Source organism: Epinephelus fuscoguttatus, linkage group LG15 (genome assembly GCF_011397635.1).
Source record: "Epinephelus fuscoguttatus linkage group LG15, E.fuscoguttatus.final_Chr_v1".
NCBI classification, from domain to species: Eukaryota; Metazoa; Chordata; class Actinopteri; order Perciformes; family Serranidae; genus Epinephelus; species Epinephelus fuscoguttatus.
Genome location: NC_064766.1, coordinates 10,362,438 through 10,383,187, shown reverse-complemented (window position 1 = coordinate 10,383,187; position 20,750 = coordinate 10,362,438). Strand labels below are relative to the sequence as shown.

Here is a 20,750-nt window from a genome sequence, read left to right as displayed (position 1 = left end):
ATTTTACCTATTGTATTGTGTACACAATAAAACACGGAAAAAGTACCCACAACAGTACTTAATGTCCATTAAATATATATCTACAAGTTTACTTGCAGAGAAATATAATTGGAACATAGTTTTTTTGACTAACCCCCCCAAATCACCACTACAATCCATGTCTCATCATGTCTTTCAAATACCACAAAGACTCATTTTTGAGGTGGTCTTGACTGGTCTTTGGCCCCTACAAGTAATAAGTACAAATTGTAAATTACTGTCAGTCAACATAATAGTGACATCTAATGAAAACATATTTGAGAACCCTATTTGAAAAAAGGCAACAAAATTTTTAAGTTGTCCTCTATTATTAGAATCCCCTTAACTTAAATCCATCAATCCATGACTAAACACACAGGAGTTAATATCCAATATCAGTATAGCTATGGCAGCACAGTACATCTCTCTCCAGTCTTTCAGGGACTCGGGATATGAATATTATTTGAATGAATATGTTAGTGCTTTATTTTTAATTAAGTATCTTCATAATAATGAGCTTTACCATCACTGGTTGACACAAGTTGCACAAAATGTTGTATATGTTTTGTTTTGTTTTTTTCAGAAGTACTTTATTGCAGAAAAACTCAGTCACTGAACACCTGAACAAACATGTTTAACTTTAACAGAGACAAAAACATCTGGCTCCTGCCATCCAACAGTTTAGACAAGAACCTTCATTCACCGTTCTGTGAAAGCTGAACAGTTTTTCATTTGTTCTCAGCCACCTCAGACTGAAAAACACATTACACTGCTTAAAAAAAGAGTTAGTATTGGTGGTGTTTGGTTATCTTCTTGGCATGCTCCAACACTGACTCATAACGCAGGGTTTTGGACGTCCAGGAGGCTGGAATTCCCTCAAGTCCAATCTGTGAGAATAAAAAAGTTTATATCAAACACCCAACACTGGCAAAATATTAATATAATAGAGGTAAGATTAGCACATAGTCATACCTGAGCCCCAAGACAGGCTCCGATGAAGGACCCTCTGCTACAGGTGCATCCCCCACAGCTCATGGTATCTCTGATAGCCTGCTCGTAGTGCTTGGCTGTCAGGACTCCATGCAGCGCTGCTTGGAACGCACCTGGCAAACCTGAAAGAACATCAGCAGCAGGTGTGAATGACATGAAGGCATTTTACAGGGTTGTCTCAATATTGTCTAGTACAGTAAATGACAGCTGCCTGAGTCACAAGTAGTACTCGATTACTGAGCTCTGCTAGTTAATATACGGGCCAACTGATGACAGAGGATAAAATGAGCTTTAAATGAATACCTCAGGTATTTGGAAACACAGCAGGGATTAGCTCCTGAGGAGTCTTTGATAAATTCTCCTTCACCTGACGAAGGTGCCCTGGAATCAATCAGAAAAGACAGTCAACTCGTGGTCACTCAAATTTAAAAAACATCTCATATTTAAAAATTTAAAAACACATAAAACATACATTTTTGGATGATACTTTATTTTTTAATTGAGGAATGTAGTCACAGGTCATGTTAAAGTCTGCCCACAACATTACAAGCATAGTAACTATTCAGTATATTAAACAAGCACAAAATGAGGAAGTGTAAACCCTTTAATCCCATGACTCAGTCCCATGACATGCAGGTCTCACATACCAGTGACTGCTTTATCCAGATCCTGGGGCTGCTTTCTGTTCGGGTCACTGAGCTGATCGACCACCGTGTCCAAGGCTTTTGGGTCAGGACCATTCAGGATGAAATGCTCAAGGAACCTGGAAAATAAATCGGTGTGTAATCCATTATAAACAGTATTTCAATTTCAGTTTGGCCACCATCTCCTATTTGTTTTTTCCTCTTTCTTTTTAATAAACAGAGTGAATTAATTCAATCACTGTATCTGCTTCTGCAAATCTGATCTTTAGATGTGTAGAGTTTGAGGATTTCTACAGCACTGCTTTCCAACTTAAAAATTAAATATTTTCATAAGTAACAGAAATAAAAGATAGTAAAGTTAGAGCAAACTAATGCATATGGAAAACATGGAAAACATACCAACCTTGCTGCTGCTAGAGTCTCTGCCACACATGCGTCATTGTTCTGAGTGACACGGACTGCCTGCTCAACCTTTTCCAGCATGTCAGGCTTTCCTGCATAAAAAGCCACTATAGGAGCCAATTTGGCTACTCCATCAATCTGACAGTCGTTCTCACAGCCTGTCAAAAATACAACACATTAGTCTGAGCTGTTTTTCTTAGAGCCTGATTACACCTGGTGTTAGCATGCATCTTAGGTGATCCTATCACAAACAAGCGGCTCTATGTCTGTCGGTTCACACCTGGTGTCTCTGAAAGCATCTCCAAATGGGTCTTGAGGGCCCACTTGTGATTGGATATCACTTCCCCACTCTTTTTGCAAGTGAACACATATATTATTTCCGTTTGCAAAGGCCAAATGCATCGTTTTAACCGACAGGTGTGACAGGGCTAACTGTTAGCATCATACAACTGTTACCTAATGTTTATTAATGGGTGTAACGACAAAGTCAAGCCATTTCTGCATCAAGGTGAGTTTGCTGGGACTGTTAAATAGTTGCTTCTGTGTTAGCTTGTGTGAACCAAGCAGATATTAAACTGACCACAGCTCTGTGTCTACTGGCAGAGAGTTGACAGAGGAAAGATATCATCTGCGTAGACAGCCTTTCAATGTGGCCTTGGGACACATTAGCATAGATACTGCTGAGAGAATGCCGCCATGCAGTCAAGACCATTTCCAAATGTGGTCTGAACAATTAGATCTCAAGATGCATTGAGGGTGCATTTTGTGCATTAACCCTTGTATTTAGAGCTGTCCACTTGTGATGCCATCACCCAAGAAGTATATGTTACAGGACCTTGGTTATGTCTTAGTTTGACTTAATGTATTGCAATTACTGCAGAATTACCTGTCTCCTCTTTGCCTGCATCCATATTCTTCAGGAAGCCCTTTAAACTCGCGTGTCTCCATGGTCCCTCGATTGGCAGCTGAGGTCTTGGCCCTGGTATACACAAGGTCACACAACATCATCAGTATTCCCTACTAGGTGAAAATAGTTGTATTCATTCTCTGCAACAACATAAAATACTTCTCCACTTTTATTGGGCAGTTTTCCTACCTCCTTTCTCTCTGTAAGGATCATTGACAGGCGTAGCATACTCTGATCCTGGCCCAAAGAATTTCAGTGTGCGCTGCTTCAGATCGTCAACATTTAGACCTGGCAATGTAGGTTAAACAACTTGAACAAGGCAAGCATACTGTAAAGTCACACAATCATCATATTGCAGAACCTATCAGGACCTTTACATTGGCGTGGCAAGGGGCCAAATACATATAAACTATCATCTCATATCTTTTAACCATTCTCTACAGTCGGGGTGTAATGTTGGGATGATTCAGGTGTGGTGAGGATGAGTACACTTCATGTTCAGAACAGACGTGGAGCTCAATATCCTGCTCATGAGCCATCTAGAAGTGTCACAGGACTAATTATAGTATCAGCAATGGTGGGGGTGCACACTTAATGACAAAACCTACTGTCAACATCACTTTTCTGTCAGCATGCAGTTGAGGATTTATTTTTTTCTTAAATAACAAAGTTTCAACTAATGTAAAAGTCTGAAGTGACCATCAGGTAGTCCATTGGGTCGATAAGATGAAACAGCAAGCCAACCTCCACATTCAGACAAGGACTCCAGGAGGACAAAGGCCTGGTCTCCATAGCAGCTCTGCTGGCCTGTCTGCCTCCTGTAAAAGGGATTGGCTGACTCAGAGTGGAACTCAGGGTTTGGATCCTTAGCCAGAATCCCTTTCAGCTTCTGGAGGTCGTACACCCAGTGGAGTGGCTGCGCTGTAGGGGACAAGTCATCAGGTCAAGCTGAGTATAGAAAGGGTGCTACAACATGCCAAACCACTGGTACTATCTTTAAGGGAACATCTGCAGAAAAGTTCCTGCTGTCAGGATGGTCAAATTTTAGTGAAAAAAAGTGAGTATCAAAACAGAGGGTGGGACCAAGAAACTAATTTACCGTAATACATTTTACTGACTACATAACATACAAAACAATACTGCAGTATAATAGACTTAAACTATTATTACCTGCTGCATCTGCAACAGCTGAACCTATGATAGCTCCTATTGCTCTGTCAGCCAGAGCTGCAGCCATCTGTAAAAATAGTCACAGCATCATTGGAATTTAGGAGAATGGTTCATAAATGAATAGTTAAAGTTGTCAACATAAATCAATTGGCAGCAATCTTCATAATCATTCAGGTCAGTTATCAAGCAGAAACACCAAACTCTATCTTCTCCAGTGTTAGGATATGCCACTTATTTTAATATCATAGTAAACTGAATAGCTTTGGGTTTTGAACTGAACAAGACATTTGTAGATCTAAGTTTGCTGTACACTGAGTAAGGCATCTTTACTATTCTACAACTCACACAATAAGGAGTCATCGATAAACCAAAATAATAATCAATAGATTCATCGATAAATTCCAGCCCTCTGACCGTTAACTGTTAGATTACATACATGTGTAATGACCATAAACCTGACCTGAAGTGATCTATAATCGACTGGGGCATTGTCTCATAGTTGTTTAAGGCTTATCTGCACTCTACTTCTTTTCCTGAATTATCTAACAGACTGTGTACAGCTTCACTACTAAAGCTAATGGTAATTGTTTAACAGATATTAGCTCGGTGTGAAGCATCTCTCAGCAGTACCTTCAAGACCGTGAATGCATCATTGTTTATCCCTCTATAATTCCTAACTGCAGCAATACACTGTGAAGCAGCTGTGGAGAAAGCGGTAACGTACTCTCAAACACTGCAGACTACCAGCTAACGTCCGCTAATGTTCTTAGCCACATAAGAGGGTCTTGCCTTTAACTCCGTTGAAAGTATACAAACTAATACTGACACCCAGTCTGTACTGTAGTTAGTTTTAACCCGCGGCACCTACCTTAAGGAACAGTTTCGGTTTCACTCATCCATAAAATGAAGACAATCTTTAGGAGTGTTCCTTCAACATGTTATGAAATATTATTGTTCTTTAGCACCGCCCACAGGGCAGTAACAATATCACCCCGCCCCCTTCTGGTCATCCTTTGAACACACTGACCAACATTCACTGAAGTATAGATTTTATAGACATTGTCAGAGCTGTCATATAAAACACAAATACTCACTACTGTTAAAATGAAATTAATTCATGTCCTTTACATGTATTAAAGATAGGCTTCAATTAAATACAGTTGTATTAATATTTCATACACATATTAAACACCTCAAACACTGACTTACTGACAATAAAATAAAATATGTAAAGAAAAATGTCTGTAAAGCATACCGTGCTATATTTTAATTTTAACTGTACATTAAAAATTCTTAAAATTTGCAGCATCTAAACTGATAGTAAAGTCACACAGGGCTCAGCTCAACTCAGAGACCCAACTGGATTAGGATTATAGTCACAGTTAAAATTTAAGCAGAGAGTGTCATCTACTGACCAGCGGAGGCAACTGCTGTAGACATGAGTGAACAGAAATGAAAGCTCCCTCCTGTGGACAAACCATTACAAAGAGGACTCTCCACCTATGCACTTGTGTCGACTCATGATAACAAACACATTCATGATTCTTTATAGGCCTAGTGGGACAAACATGACCCTTAAAGATTAAAGGACTATTTTGATTTTTGGGGAGCAAATTTTCCACATCGTATCAGCATACTTGGAGAGCCTGAGAGCTACTAAAAAATACTATGAAGGTGTTAAGGGGATTTTCTAAAACGTCACACAAAAAGGTGAAAACTCTACAGAGGCCCCTTTTCGCAGCAACCATGCTGACTTTTTATAGCAAAGCACTAATAACAGTAACAATGGAGCCATTTTATTGTCCCATGTCCCATGACAATGTGACAGTGAACCAGTGTGCACATAAGGACTCTGAAACTGAGGCAGCTACATGAAATTCAGCAGTCATTAATGTAGGTATGTTGTTGTTGTTGTTGTTGTTGTTGTTGTTGTGTCTGAACAAACAAATTGTATGGCTCACTCCTCATAGTTAAACCACACATACAAAGTGAGGGAAATATTTTGTCATTTATAAATTTCCCCTCAAGTCATAGGAACAGAAAATGATTATGTAGGCGAAGGGATGTTCTGGAGGGTGTCATGTGACAGCATGGGATGTAAATGACACTCACTATCACTATCTCATATCCTTTTATTACATGTTTACAGTAACACAGTGAGCCACATTACTGCATACCACCCGTCTACTAAGGCTAGCTATGGAGTCAGCATTTAGGGGGACTGAGAAAGAATTTTAAATTTGAAAACTCATTTCCTAACTATATTATATGATTTATTATAAGCAAGTATATCTATACAATATACTATATGCAATACTGTAAGTGAAAGCTACTACTGTGCCATTAACATTTAACATAAGTTGAATTCATCTGTGAGCACTATTGCGTATGTGGTATTTTTGTACGGATTCTTTTGCAGATTGTTGGTCACTGGATGAGTGTGTGGCAAATTAACTGCAGGTAACTTAGCTAAAATAGCTAACATTACTGATGGTTGATTGATTAGCACTTGCAAATCATCATCCCATTTTGAGGGATGTGCCCCTGCCCTGCCCTGGACCATAACTACCACACACATACAGTTGGAGCATCTTTGACTGACTCCCTTCAAACAAAATCTTTCTATTTTAATACTGTAGGCTGCACATCCTGCTACAGAAAAGAGGGATGCGTTGTGTACGTGTGTTTTGGGGCTCTGATGGAGTACGGTACCATGTCGCCTGTGTTTATTTATAGCCTACCTCTTCCCTTTCAATCTGTAAAGTAATATCACATGCGATCATCTCAAGCACATGCACGCATTGCACTGGACACACGTGTACTGTATGTACAGATGGATCAGACTCAAAAAGATCCAAAAAACTGGCACATGCCCCCCCCCCCCGTAAAACTCTATGTTTCACTTTCTTCTTGAGTCAGGGCTAAGTGACACCTATGCACTGAATCTTCAGCAGGTGCACCGCCCTCTCCTCTCTCCATGTCCCAGAGTGACCCACCACCACATTCTAGCGCTGCGCCAGTGCCAGCAGAAGCAAACTAGACACCGGCACCCCCTCCTGATATGTACTTCTCTGTCCTGCATCCATTATTTTTAGCTGGGATCCAAGCCTCCATCTACACTTAATAAGGGAAAAGAGTCCCTCATATTTGCAGCCACCTCTAAATCCATCATAACAAGTTTTTTTCAGTTGCCGCAAAGCAGACGGGCTCAAGACACACAGACATAAGACACATACACATACAAACACACACACACACGTAGACGCACACATGTCCCATCCGTCTTTCTCTCTTTATTCCTTGCTTTTGCACCATCTCTCTCTGCCTCTATCAGTGTCATCTCCTGTTGGGTAGAGAGAGAAAGAGAGCAGGATGGTTTTCATCTCTTCACTCCACCCACTTTTACAGGTCTGCAAAACACACTCAAGCACACACACACACACACACACACACACACACACACACACATGCAAACACACAAAGTTGTCACCCCAGCAACCACAGTGGCCCCCACCTCATCTTCCCTGATTACACCCCACATAGACATACACTCGCACCTATGTCAAGCCTAGCCCAACCCCTCTTGTACCCTGTGCCCCACTGCTAGTTGCCCATGTGAGGTTTTTTAATAAGGTGGATGCAAGAGTTGGTCTTGCTCTCTTCTGGGTGACGCGGATTGGAAGGGGTTCTCCATACTTTTAACAAACTATTTTGTTTTTTGTGGTTTTTGGTGCCCCTTCTTTTACTTTCTGAATCTGTGAAGACACCTACAAAATCTTAGAGAGGAGCCATGAAGTGGACCTGGGTTTTTGTGACCGTCTTGCTGTCCTTTGGAGGGCTATCACTGGGCAAGGATAGCTTGGACTTTCCAGAGTATGATGGCAAGGACCGTGTCCACGACCTCAACCTCAAGAACTATAAGTCTGTGATGAAGAAGTACGATGTTATGGTGGTGTACTACCATGACCATCCTGGATCCAGCCGCGTCGCCCAGAAACAATTTGAGATTGAGGAGTTGGCCCTTGAGGTGGGTTGAGATGGGGACTATGGGTAGCATAGGGAGGATAGCTTGCTAATGAGAAAGCTTCATAATGCAAGGCTTAATAATGCAAAGCACACAGAAACATTACACAGCCTTGAACTTAAAGTTGCTTTGACAAGTTAAGTTGAAAGTTCTAGTCAATGCTGTATTTTGATCTAGCTTAATTTATTCCAGTTGCACAGGATTTGAATCCCGCTGTGTGAAGTTTGTGGCAGTATACTGCTGGTTTAAGAAACAAATGAAAAACATAAAAAGAGATTCATAGTAAAGATGTAACTGTTTGGTTACAAGGAGAGGAAATACATATTTCTCTTCATATTTGTTGACGTAGATTTGAAATGTGAATTTGAACACAGGGATAGTTATCATGGGAAAGTGATGCTACAAGGAGGAAAATAGCTTTGCTGGATTCAGAAATGCTGATTGGTGAAGTCCCAAAAATGTGTCACAAGCCTGCTGTGTGTCGTCAGTGTTGTCCACCCAAGGCAAAGAGCTGAGCTGTGAGGACCCAAGATATCATTTATTCTGGCAAAGGTTGAACTTGTGTACATTGTGTGCTTCTGTGTGTGTGTGTGTGTGTGTGTGTGTGTGTGTGTGTGTGTGTGTGGTAGTTGATGTGCTTAACACACCTCTATCAGTATACCTCAGGCCTCCTGTCAGCCTGAGTACTCAGCAATTTTATCACATTCCTCACAGAAACATTACATCATCATATAGCAAGCTTTCAGTATCAGCTCACAAACAGCATCAAACCACAGCTGACCTGGGTTGGTTCTCTGGTTACCTGGAAAAAAAAAACAAAAAACACAATATCAAATGTGACATACTCATGCACCGCATTTCCAGGAAAAGTTGTAGTTGCATTTCTTGTCCTCATCAATTTCAATATATCAAGTTGATTCCATGTTCACAGCCACCCAGAAATAGCAGTCGTTTTAAATTGGACCAAAGACAGAGAGCGAAATTAGAGTCTCGCACAATACAGATCTGACTGGTTCTCAAACAGCATTTTTGATACTGTTTCAAGACACACTGCACTGCACTTCTATAAAAAAAATAATAGGAGTTTTGTGGAATATATACACTGGATCATGTGGCAACCATATTTTCTGGCACCTGGCATGACCAACCACACAGTCTACATGAAAGGTGGCTTCCTTATGTTCTTGATGAACTGTTATTTTTTAGGAGAACTGCAAGCATTGCAGCTGGTTCCCTTTAAAACTGACATGCAAAACAGACACAAAAAAAACACTGAAAAAAAATACATGAAATGGGGAGGAAAAAATAGAAATAGATAATTATGGAAGGGAAAACATTAATACACACTGCTTCTCTTAGCATATCACATCCTCTTGACAGCCTCTGTCTCTGTATGGGAGCGTTAGGGCTCGGCCTCAGGGCTGAAGGCCAGCACTGGAGGTTCTGGCTCGGGTAGTGCCGGCTCAGCTCTGCGCTGTGATTGACACTTGCAGTACTGTACTTGTCAGCGGATCCCAGAGCACTGGGCATCACTGCCACCTCACCAAAATAGTCCCTGGGCTGGTGTGGCTTCTGGCGCTATATTTGTCCCAAGCTGCTTTTGTGGTGCGTCAAGCTCCTTGAAGGCTTGTGTTTCTCCTTATGAATGTATTATGATTTACATTTGATGAGGATTTATTATTAGTAACATACAGCAGCAAAGGGCTCAAATTTTCAGAGGTCAAGGCTCTCTGTTGGTGAAAGTAAAATGATATATGACATGATGAGAGTGAGGAAGTCATAATTAAGTGTTTTCTCTCTTGGTCAAAAACAAGATTGTAAATGTGGCCTGACACTGTGACTGAGGCCTATGTGTTCATGCTTAATAATTTTGTTTCCATGTAAATCAGAGGGCTTGTATCCTCCGGACTAAATGCACCACGCTATTAAATTGCTCACTGTCCATATAAACAGATTACAGATAATATAGTACACATGGATGTATATCTGTCCTCTTTAGGTGCTAAGGATATTAAAATGGGATGGCTCTGCACTAACAAGAGGAGAAATAATTTTCAATCCACAACAGGAACAGGAAATTACATTTTATCAGATGCTGCCAGCATTTTTTGACATATATACAGTATGTATGTCTCAGTGTACATCTACAAATTAATGGTATTTAAAGATAAAATTGGGTACAGCTGCAGTGTAATTTGCATATTGCCAAGCTGGAAAACATGTAGATCTAGCTATGAAATCCCATCCCAGATGCTGAAGTTGTTGGTTTAACTTTACATGCAGTCAGGGAGGATCGGTTACTCTGAAGAAATTATATCAGCCAGATTAATTCAGATACACCAAGGTCTAAAGACAACTTTGCATGTAAACAATTTTCATGTTGCTTCTATAAAAAAAACAGCAGAAAAAAAGATGTCCAGATGATTGGATAATTATATCTATTTATTTTACATATGTAAATCAAGATAAACAACCTCCAGTATATCCATGCAAATACATGTAATTATCTCAAATGTACCTCTCACTTGCAAATTTGTAATTTATTGGTTTTATCAAAGTGTTCATAAGAAAATGAAGAAGAAATAGGAAATTACCAGTATAATTAACCAGTGCTTTTCCCCACATCTGTTTATTACAATTTATCCTCAAATGTATATTGAAGTTGCTTGGATAGTATAAAACCTTTTTCACCTCAATCACTTGCCCTTCAAAAGATTATTTTAGCCTACTTAAATGCCAAAAGGTTGGGGTCTGCAACAAAATATAATGCAATGCAAAAAAGCTGAAGTCACAGTACAACCAAAATACTGGACTGAAAGATTCAAACTGCTTTCATAAAATGGAAATACTTTTAAGTGTATATACTTTTGCACTGTAACTTCAAAGATATAATTTGCATATATTCTGACATACCAAATTCTAAACTGTTTCACTGTACCCCACCCATGTGCAACTGCAATCAAATTAAAAGAAATGCTAGGAATTATCTGCACAACAACCTGCAGGACAGCCTACTTAGTCAAACTATTTATGCCAGTAAAAGCAGCTGCTCAAGATCTCTGACACCAGTGTGCACCCATGTGTGTGTGTGTGTGTGTGTGTGTGTGTGTGTGTGTGTGTGTGTGTGTGTGTGTGTTGTACGTGCACACTTTTTACCCTCCAAACACACTGAGACAACCCTCAAACCACTTCCTCAATGCAGTCAGGCTGTGAATGTGGCGCTGCCATTGGTGGAACCAACTGTCAGTCACAAGGTTCAAGTTTCATACAGATTTAGAAAGTGCATAAGCAGCGCTCTGAAAAGCAGGCTTTTATGGTAATGAAACTACTGAGTGAAACAGCTTTATCAAAAAGGTATAAATGTGCATAAGATACAGACATTTTACTGCACACTCAGGCAGGCTTGTATTCCCATGTTTTATTGACTTACACTAAAGTGACATATCATGTCCTCAATTATATGATGTCTTTGTTTTACAGCTTGTAGCCCAGGTCCTGGATGAGTTTGATGATGAAGATATCGGAGTCGGCCTCATTGATGCAAAGCTAGACAAAGCTGTTGCAAAGAAATTAGGTAAACACTCAGCAAAACTAATATAGCTGCAGAGACCTGTAACATACGCCAATATGCAAAATGAGACCAGCCAGTACAGCATCTCAGTCATTTGTCAAAGTCTTCATCTATAATGGCAAAAGGCATAGGTTTTGTTACAAGAGTGGGGGATTGGTGGGGAGGGACACATATAAAAAAGGAGGTTTGGCGGTCCACCACCAGAAAATATTGACCATCAAACACTTAATTTCCTGCATACTGGTGATTTTTCATGCACCAATTTGTGACTTTTCCACATCAATTTATGATGTAAATGTGTTTTATTGTGTCAAAATAAAAGTCTTCTGTTACTTGAATGTTTTATTAGGAGGGTACAAATGCATATGTTCTAAATAATGAGGGGGATTTGCCCCCTGCACCTACGATAATGGCTAATGATTTTAACTAACCTGTCTATAGAGATAATGTGTATCTCTCAGTGGGATGTGGCCTACTTTAATATTTTCTGTTCTCTTACTAAACATAACCGTAAATATGTGGGAAGTATGAGGCCAAATCGTCTAATAAGCATATCTGACCTTTGCTCTGACTGGGGCTTCTTCTCTTTTCCCCAGGCCTTGAGGAGTCCGACAGTGTCTTCATCTTCTCAGATGATGAAGTCATAGAATATGATGGCGAGTTTGCAGCAGACACTATTGTGGAGTTCATCTATGATGTTCGTGAGGATATAATCTCCCAGTTAATAGCCTGCTTTATTTTAGCAAAAAAAAGTCTCTAAATCACAGTTTGCTTTCTTCGAAGATGAAAATCTGACACTTGCTTCTTTTCTCTGTTGCCTTCAACTCCATTGTCTCCCCTCCTTCCTCTTCCATGACCCTCCTTTTCATCCATAGGTTCTTGAGGACCCAGTGGAAATTATTGACAATAGTAGAGAACTGAAAGGCTTTGAAAACGAGGAGGAGGACATCAAACTGGTGGGCTACTTTAAGAGTCACAAGTCAGAACGTAAGAATCTGTACTGTGATGGCATGATAACCTGTCTCAATTTGCTTTTTTATAGTTGCTTTCCAACATAATTGCTCTAAATTGCATATCAAGCAAGTGCAACAGAGACCAGGCTAAGATTGATTTGATTTTTAAAGTGGTTTTCAAGTGAGCACACTAGGAGCTGCATTAATGATGAAAACAACAAGTCTATTCTTAGATATTTCATACAGGAGCTGAAAAACTTGAAACTGAAACAACTTGATAAATGCCTGTAAAATTGCAGATTTCGAGGCTTTTGTCGATGCTGCTGAAGAGTTCCATCCTCACATCAAGTTCTATGCTACATTCAGTCCCAAGGTGAGTAACAATAATTATTATCATAAGTTTGATTAGACACATTTAAAACACTGTAATAGGACTAGGTAGAGTATGAATGGATGTTTGAAAATTGATCTAAAACTAATTAAAACTCAGAAATATGCTAACTTAAAAATCTGAGAGTATTAAAACAAAATTTCTACAATTAGCCAGTCATAGGCTTTTGTCTGTCTTTCATTTGGCACTGGGCAGGTAGTGCATAATGGGTTTACCAAAGCTTTTTTTTCAGCTGCTGAAATGAGGTTGATGAGAGAATAGTGTATGGGTCAGAGAGCCAAATCAATAGCTAAAAGATGCTAAAAGTTCCATAGAGATGAGAAGTGTCGGAATTGGGGCATTATACTCTGCCGAGTAGTCCACATTACATATAGCCTATAGCAATTTGATCCATTCTTGATATAAAAATGATTAAATATTGATTTAGCATAATTAAGTACAACATACACATTTTTGAAAAGCGACGGGCCAAATATTGAGCCTTGAGGAACTCCAAAGGGAGACTCAGCTCTCTTTGATATTTGATCATTGAAAAAAACATATTGCTCTTTGTGTATTATGCATCTAACACAACATTTAAGAACAACATCCTTAATTCCATGTAGGAAAAACTTTTACTAAAAAATATATGTCCTATATCAGGTTAGGTTAGGTTAGGTTTTATTGTCCCCAAGGAGAAATTCTATTCCACAGCACGGTACTTGTTGGACTCAGCATGAAAAACAATGACACACAAACACAAACACCGACACCATCAGAACACATCACACTGGCGAGCAGCACACAAAAAGCAACGACATATATACAGCATATAAACAAGACACAATCAACGGCGCCTGTTGTTCAGAGCAGCTATGGCTGCGGGAATCAGTAATAATAAGTCAGTATTACATAATAGTTTGCTGAGGCTTTTGATCGGGAATAGGTAACTATCATGTTCGAGATTAGAAATGTTGCCCTTTAAAACACTTAGATGGGAAAAGGTTGTCAGACAGCTTCCCAGATGTTCTCAATGATCATTTATTACTCATTCTCTTAATTAACACACTGAAAATGCATACAGTATCTTCACAACAGCTGTCATTCAAAACTACTATACTATACTAAACATAGGTTTTGTCATCAAACAGTCAATATGACCAATAATTTGCATTTATTCATACCAACTAAACTGGTAAAATGAATGTGGTTGTGTAAATGAAACCACTTCATCATTGTTCCCAGGTCCTTTATGGTCAGTTTGTTGGTTATAATCCTTTGGTCGTGTGTTACAGATTGCCAAGGCTCTGGATATGAAGCTCAATGAGGTGGACTTCTATGAACCCTTCCATGATGATCCAGTGGTCATCCCAGGAAAACCTTACACTGAGGATGAGCTGGTGAAATTCATTGAAGATAATGACAGGTGAGTCCCATTAATGCTTTGCTACAATGATCATGAAGTAAAAGCTTAGCCCTCCATAATGGAAAACATAACATCTTATTCCTCTTTGATTTTCAAGACCAACCTTGAGGAAGCTGCAGCCACACAACATGTACGAGATCTGGGTAAGAACTTTAAAACAAACTTGCCTGAAGGTCTTTTTTTGTACAACTGAAGAGGCCTTCTTGTAACTTCAACACGTTAACCCCAGTAGACTCAGTTTGTCTTTACTCTTTCCACAGGATGACGATATTGATGATGAACATATCATTGCTTTTGCAGAGGAGTCTGACCCAGGTAAAGGAACCCTGAATTGTAAATATTACTGACAGAAACACCGCCAGATTATGTTAAAATCATAACCAATAGCAAATGTATAGAAAGTATTATATGGGTCAGCAAAGGAGTCGGAGGAGGTTTTTGCATGGTGTTGAGACATGGTGTCAAGACAAATTTAAATAGACTGTCCCTTGCAATTATAAGTGTTTCTACAGGTGAATGAAGGATGAGTAATTAACAAAACCACCATTTTGCCCCACTGTCAATTGACCCTTATAATAATTGAGACTTCGTGTCATTGTTGTCCTCTCCACTCTTTAGATGGTTATGAGTTCCTTGAGATCCTAAAAGAAGTTGCAGAGGATAACACAGAGCACCCTCACCTCAGCATTGTCTGGATTGACCCTGATGACTTCCCGCTGGTATGAATATAAAACAGTGCAATAAAGCATACAGGAAATCAGAGAAGCTCCTTTGGGTGCTCCTTCACTCACAGTTAACTGAACACTAAACACACTGAAACATATTCTTCATAAATGGCACATTAATTTGACTGACACTGGCTGATAAAAGTTGAATTGGTCTAAATTTTATTTCTAATTTTCCCTGCAGCTTCTGCCACACTGGGAGAAGATTTTTGGAATTGACCTGTCCTCCCCACAGATTGGTGTTGTCGATACTGATGATGTGAGTAATATTTTGGTACTTGAGTCATAGAATGCCTGTGCATTTGTGTGTTTGCCAGACTCTGTTATAAACAAGGCTAGATTCATTTGTGGTCATTTGATTATTTGTGTGTGGGCAAAATATAACTAAAATGTCAGTCTCTGTCTGTCCTTCAAAAACTGTCCACCCAATTGACTTTGTACTTTGCACTTTGGGTGTATATTTATTATGTAATGTGCTATCTACACAGTGTGTAGTGTACTGAGAGGGGACCCCTATTAACTCTTACGCCACCAAAGGGCATGCTGGGCACAGTTCAGTCTTTGTCGCTCGCTACAGTATATTCAAGAACAGATAAGGAAAGAAAGACTGGACAGACTGGAAATATTTCATTGTAGCAAACTCAAACATGGCAACCTTTAGCAATGTTATTTTTGGAATGAATGCTTTAGTTCTGTAAATATCCCGGTCTGAAATGTTAGCAAATGACACATATACTCCAGCATTGCTACAGGACACAACCATGTCATGGCAGGTGTATTGCTCAGTACCCAAGGGACTACAGCGTCCAAAGTGAAGTTGTTTGGATGAGCGATTCTCGAGAAAGCTGCAAGCAGCAATACCAGAAGCCAAGCCATCCGCCCTTTCCAAACAGGCATGTTTGGAAAGGGCATTGCACTAGTGCACAATCAAAACACATATGCACTACAGTATTTGTTTCCTTTGCCTCAATGGGGAGCTCATGTTAAAATAAACTTTTAATAAATGTAATATTTCAGTTGATGTTATGCTTACTTGGCGCATATCCTTGAAGGTAAACTGTGTAGGAATTGTCAGTTGCTGTTTTCAAACACAACATTAAAACCTCCTTCTTGTATGTACAATGCAATCTACTATTTTAGGAAAATGAGTTGAAAACTAAATTTGCTGACTGCTGGGACCTATCTGTCCAACAGAAAACAGACCGACTTTGCATTGCTCCTCATCCTCTCCTCCCGCCAGTGAAAATGAAAGCCAACCCTAGATTTACTCTCTTTTTGTAATGAGCTTTGTCCACTTGGCGTTACATTTCGCTACATTTGCTTTTTTTTTGATACTGTGGCCTCAGTTTTCATAGCCTTCTTTTGAATGTGCAGGCTACTATCTGGTTATTACATCTTATAAAGTCCTGAACACATATGTGCCATGGCAACCACAGCAAAATAAGAAGCAATTATGAAAATACAGGCAGAGAGCGGAGCTTTTGCGGATGAATACAACACCAGTGGGTGAAAGATCCTCAGAACTAGGAGCTGAGCTGTTTTTGTTTTTCTTCACTCTGCAGGCTGACAGCATTTGGATGGACATGGATGACGGTGAGGACTTGCCAACTGTAGATGAGCTGGAGGACTGGATTGAGGATGTTCTGTCGGGTGAAATCGATCCTGATGATGATGATGATGATGATGATGACGATGATGATGATGATGATGACGATGATGATGACGATGACGATGACGATGATGATGATGATGACGACGACGATGATGATGATGATGACGATGATGACGATGACGACGACGACGATGATGATGATGATGATGACGATGACGATGACGATGATGATGACGATGATGATGATGATGATGATGATGACGACGACGATGATGACGATGATGATTATTAAATCATTAAGTCATGATTTACTATCTAAGTCTGACCAATGCAGTTTTAAGAGTCAACATCATTAAATCATCAGTAACATCTTCTTTTGTAACTAGTTCTCATGTTGAACTCGTCAGTCCATTTTGATATCTCATCTTTTCATCATCCTCTCTCTGCATCTCACCTGAACAATATTCCACTCCTCGTTTATCCCTGTCCCCTACATATTCACTAATCCTCCATGTAACAAAGATAAGAACCCACAGTACCTTTATTCACACATGTAACACTGTCTGGTACAATAAAAAAAGAAATTCTCTAAAAACCTTGTCATCTACTGCTATTGATTTTTATATGATTAAAGTTTTTTTTTTTCCAAAGTACTGGAGGGGTTGCAATATTGTATGCATTATGTCTGAGTCCATCTGTGGAGTCTGTTGCAGTCTGAATGTGTTTTATCTGTTCACTTATTTTCTTGTTTGCCCCAGTATCGAAACAACTGAGGTAAGATCCAAGGGTGCTAGCAGGCTTTTCTTATGGGTCTTAAGTATCACCAGCCTACTCTGTGAAATCAATGTAACGCTGTACACTGAAAGTGCTGTACACCATATGGATGTTTTCTACAATGATGAAATATGACAACAGCCATATTCTATTTTTGTAACAAGAGAAATTTAACTTACTGTAAAGTCTTAAATAAATGACAGCTTGGACAGAAACACCATTATTGTATAGTTTTTTCAGGTGTGTGCATGTGTGTGAACTCTAAGTAATAGAAATACATAATGATTTTGATGACATAATTATTTGTATTTTATTACAGCGTAGTACCTTTATGTACTAGAGTTGTACAGAGATGTCATCATCTTCTGTATCTGTCTGTCTCTGTGCGTGTATTCAGAAGGAAGACCGGAAGTGGATGTGCCTAATACTGGAAGTCACAGTATATCAGGCAAATGTTGTATCTTCTGGAATTGTAGATGTATAATAATAACTAGATATTGGACGCCAAGCTGGCACACATACAGTCCAATGGAAATGCTGGCCTGGTGCATACACCAAAAAAGGTTCAAGCTTGTGGTGTATGGGCCCACTGTATGTAAGCTGAAGTGTTTCTCCCACTGGCTCCGCCTGCAAGTTCCTGTTCGGCTCACAGACTTTATATTGTGAAGATGTTACCAATTTCTCTCTTTTTTTTGGCTCAAGGAAAGTTTTACAAATATAAAATCTCTATTGATCATAAATTCATAATAGAAAGAGTCATAATTGACCTTGTTTGCAGTTTGAGGTGTCCTGTCAACAGTTTTACAGACGTCTCTTCTATAATGGTGGTCCACAGAGAAAAAGCTTTTTGGGCCAAAGGTAACTGTTTGCTGCAAAACTGCAGGCATTCTCTCTCTTTAGTTTTATTTTAACCTGAACATAGGTGCTGTCTGAAACCCCACCACCTCTTAAACCGGGGAACATCGATCCATCGGACTGAAAAAAAAGTTCTGTGAATTGGAAGATTCTATTTTACATTGTTAAGAGAATCTATTTACAGTAAACATGAATAAAACCATGTATCCATCAGTTATAGAGAATAATCTAAATTCAGATGCATTTGTGTTTATTATTTTAAATGTTTTTTAATAAGATTAATTAATTAAGATTAACAGACTATAGCTTAAAAGTACAGGTTTTAAGCTTCATTTTGCAGGGGTTTGAAAGACATCAAGTTGCCACACCAGGCTTTTTGTCTCACTTCTCCCTGGTCTCCCTGAGTGATAGCTGGAAACAAGTGATGCACGCTGCAGTTGACTCACCTGCGGGTCCATTGTGGGTTTGAAAGAAAATATCACAGGTTCAGGCAAGTCAAAAAATGACAAATCAGTATTCCAAATGAGTTATTAATAATTTACACACAACTTGGAGAGCACCAGTGCTCAATCCTCTGTCTCTGTCCTTGTCTCAGTCCTAAGTCCTGACAATTCTGCCACTGCAATCCTTTAAGTGGGCGTTTAATAAGTTGGTGGATGTGGTATTAAAACTCCCTGACCTGCTCATACTGGAACTGTCACCTCTCAGCCTGCTCACTGCTGTGTGGGGCAACTATAGCAATAGCTTTTCAATAATGTGTAGTAAATAAAACAACTAGTTGGTGAAAACAAAGTCTTGTACAAACACGATTATCCACAATGATATGAATCAATGTGAAGAAACACAAAGGCTTAAACACAGACATGTCAATCATGTTTTTTCCTCCCTGAATTATAAGGAGCAACCCCTTGAAATAAATGACCTTGACTCTATTGACGTATCAGTGCAAAGTTTGTCACTAGAGAGGTGTTTTCACATTCATATCTGTGCATTTCCGGACAATGTAAGATTCAAACAAACACCAAGCACCATGGGTGATAATAACAAACAACTGAGTCTGGGTGTGACTGAGGCTCAAACCTGTTTGGCTCAATGGTTCAGATGTTTCCTTTATCGCCAGCCATCTTATTTTATGCACTGCTTTTTCACCAGTCAACCTGGTGTGAGCAGTGCTAGACGAAGTGAAAAGCAAAAGTTACCTAGGGGAATTTCTCAATCAGGGAGACAGAATAGATAAGCTGTTTTCTTTTTTAACAATTGCATGGGAAAACCTTGTCAAACTAAATATTAGTGTTAGTATTAGTTTAGTACTAGTATTAGTATTTTAACATATGTTGGACTTGATAAAGCTAATTATGGTAGCATCATACATACTGCCAAAAGAGTCTGAGTTTATCCTGGAGAATTTCCCACAAAATTCACTATAGAAATCCAGTGCTTATGTGGAAAGTAGTGTACTTTCAATATCTTTCAATGATCCAAACAGAAACCATGGGAAATTAGACTTTCGAGACAGACTTCAACCAGAGAGGGCAGAGAGACACTGGTGTTGAGTTACTCTTCAATCTGCTTCATTCATGCACAAATGGACACTTCGACTGGCAGCAACTCAGGTAGCAACACATTTAAAGCTTGGAGCTCTTCCTCAAACAGCATACATCTATAATGTCTAGCAATCACTTCTTGTAAATGGTGTACACAGGGCTGTCGATATGGAATTAGGGGAGACTGGGGTTGGTTGTCACATAGGTTGGTTGTCACCAGTGGTGTAGTGGAGGGTATATTCAGGTATACGGGGTATACCCATTTCTTTTTCTATCCAGTTACAGTATACCCACCTATCAGCTAAAAAGCAATTGTAATACATAGGAGAGTATGCTCACTTCCTCATTGGTAACCTACCTATCTACCTAGTAGTACACCCACCTCATCAACTACCACTACACCACTGGTTGTCACACTGCTTATTACAAACAATTGGCCGGGCATCCTGTTCATTTCTCACTGGTCATTTTGTGGAACACATACAAGAGAATAGCTAATTCAAACAAACAAACAATCACCTAGTTCAAATTCATGGTAACACAAGGGGCATTGATAAGTAGGCTACCATCGTAGAGGTGGTATTCATTTAATGACTTATTTGGTGTTTTTATCTTAAAAAACGAAAAAGTTACACATTTTTCATTTTTCCTCCTGATAACTATGGACAACCAACCCCATACATTGTGACAACCAACCCAGTGATGTCACAATGTGTCATCATATGTCAGAGTGGTTAATAACTTCTTGTTACATTAAGTTGTAAA

General features: G+C 39.4%; 2 protein-coding genes across 2 annotated transcripts; one reads left to right on the top strand and one right to left on the bottom strand.

The window, feature by feature from the left end:
• Positions 1–554: 554 nt before the first annotated feature.
• LOC125902557 (crystallin J1A-like) lies at positions 555–5,116 on the bottom strand. The gene is made up of 10 exons (XM_049599007.1): positions 5,000–5,116; positions 4,132–4,198; positions 3,706–3,882; positions 3,151–3,249; positions 2,941–3,033; positions 2,056–2,212; positions 1,656–1,771; positions 1,312–1,389; positions 991–1,130; positions 555–905 (listed from the first exon to the last, which is right to left on the bottom strand). Exons 2-10 carry the CDS (start codon positions 4,196–4,198, stop codon positions 804–806), a joined length of 1,029 nt encoding a protein of 342 aa, XP_049454964.1. The 5' UTR covers positions 5,000–5,116; the 3' UTR covers positions 555–803.
• Positions 5,117–7,722: 2,606 nt separating this feature from the next.
• On the top strand, positions 7,723–17,806 carry casq1a (calsequestrin 1a). The gene is made up of 11 exons (XM_049598226.1): positions 7,723–8,158; positions 11,636–11,729; positions 12,323–12,423; positions 12,602–12,713; positions 12,979–13,052; positions 14,345–14,475; positions 14,573–14,618; positions 14,736–14,790; positions 15,094–15,194; positions 15,385–15,459; positions 16,763–17,806. The coding sequence occupies exons 1-11, from the start codon at positions 7,922–7,924 to the stop codon at positions 17,102–17,104; spliced, it is 1,368 nt and encodes a 455-aa protein (XP_049454183.1). The 5' UTR covers positions 7,723–7,921; the 3' UTR covers positions 17,105–17,806.
• Positions 17,807–20,750: the final 2,944 nt, after the last annotated feature.

What these genes read in the sequence shown, in the direction of transcription:
- casq1a (XM_049598226.1), top strand. Translation starts at nt 7,922, where the DNA reads ATGAAGTGGACCTGGGTTTTTGTGACCGTCTTGCTGTCCTTTGGAGGG. An exon ending in AGCTGTTGCAAAGAAATTAG is followed by an intron (nt 11,730 to 12,322) that starts GTAAACACTCAG and finishes TCTTTTCCCCAG; the next exon opens with GCCTTGAGGAGTCCGACAGT. An exon ending in TAAGAGTCACAAGTCAGAAC is followed by an intron (nt 12,714 to 12,978) that starts GTAAGAATCTGT and finishes GTAAAATTGCAG; the next exon opens with ATTTCGAGGCTTTTGTCGAT.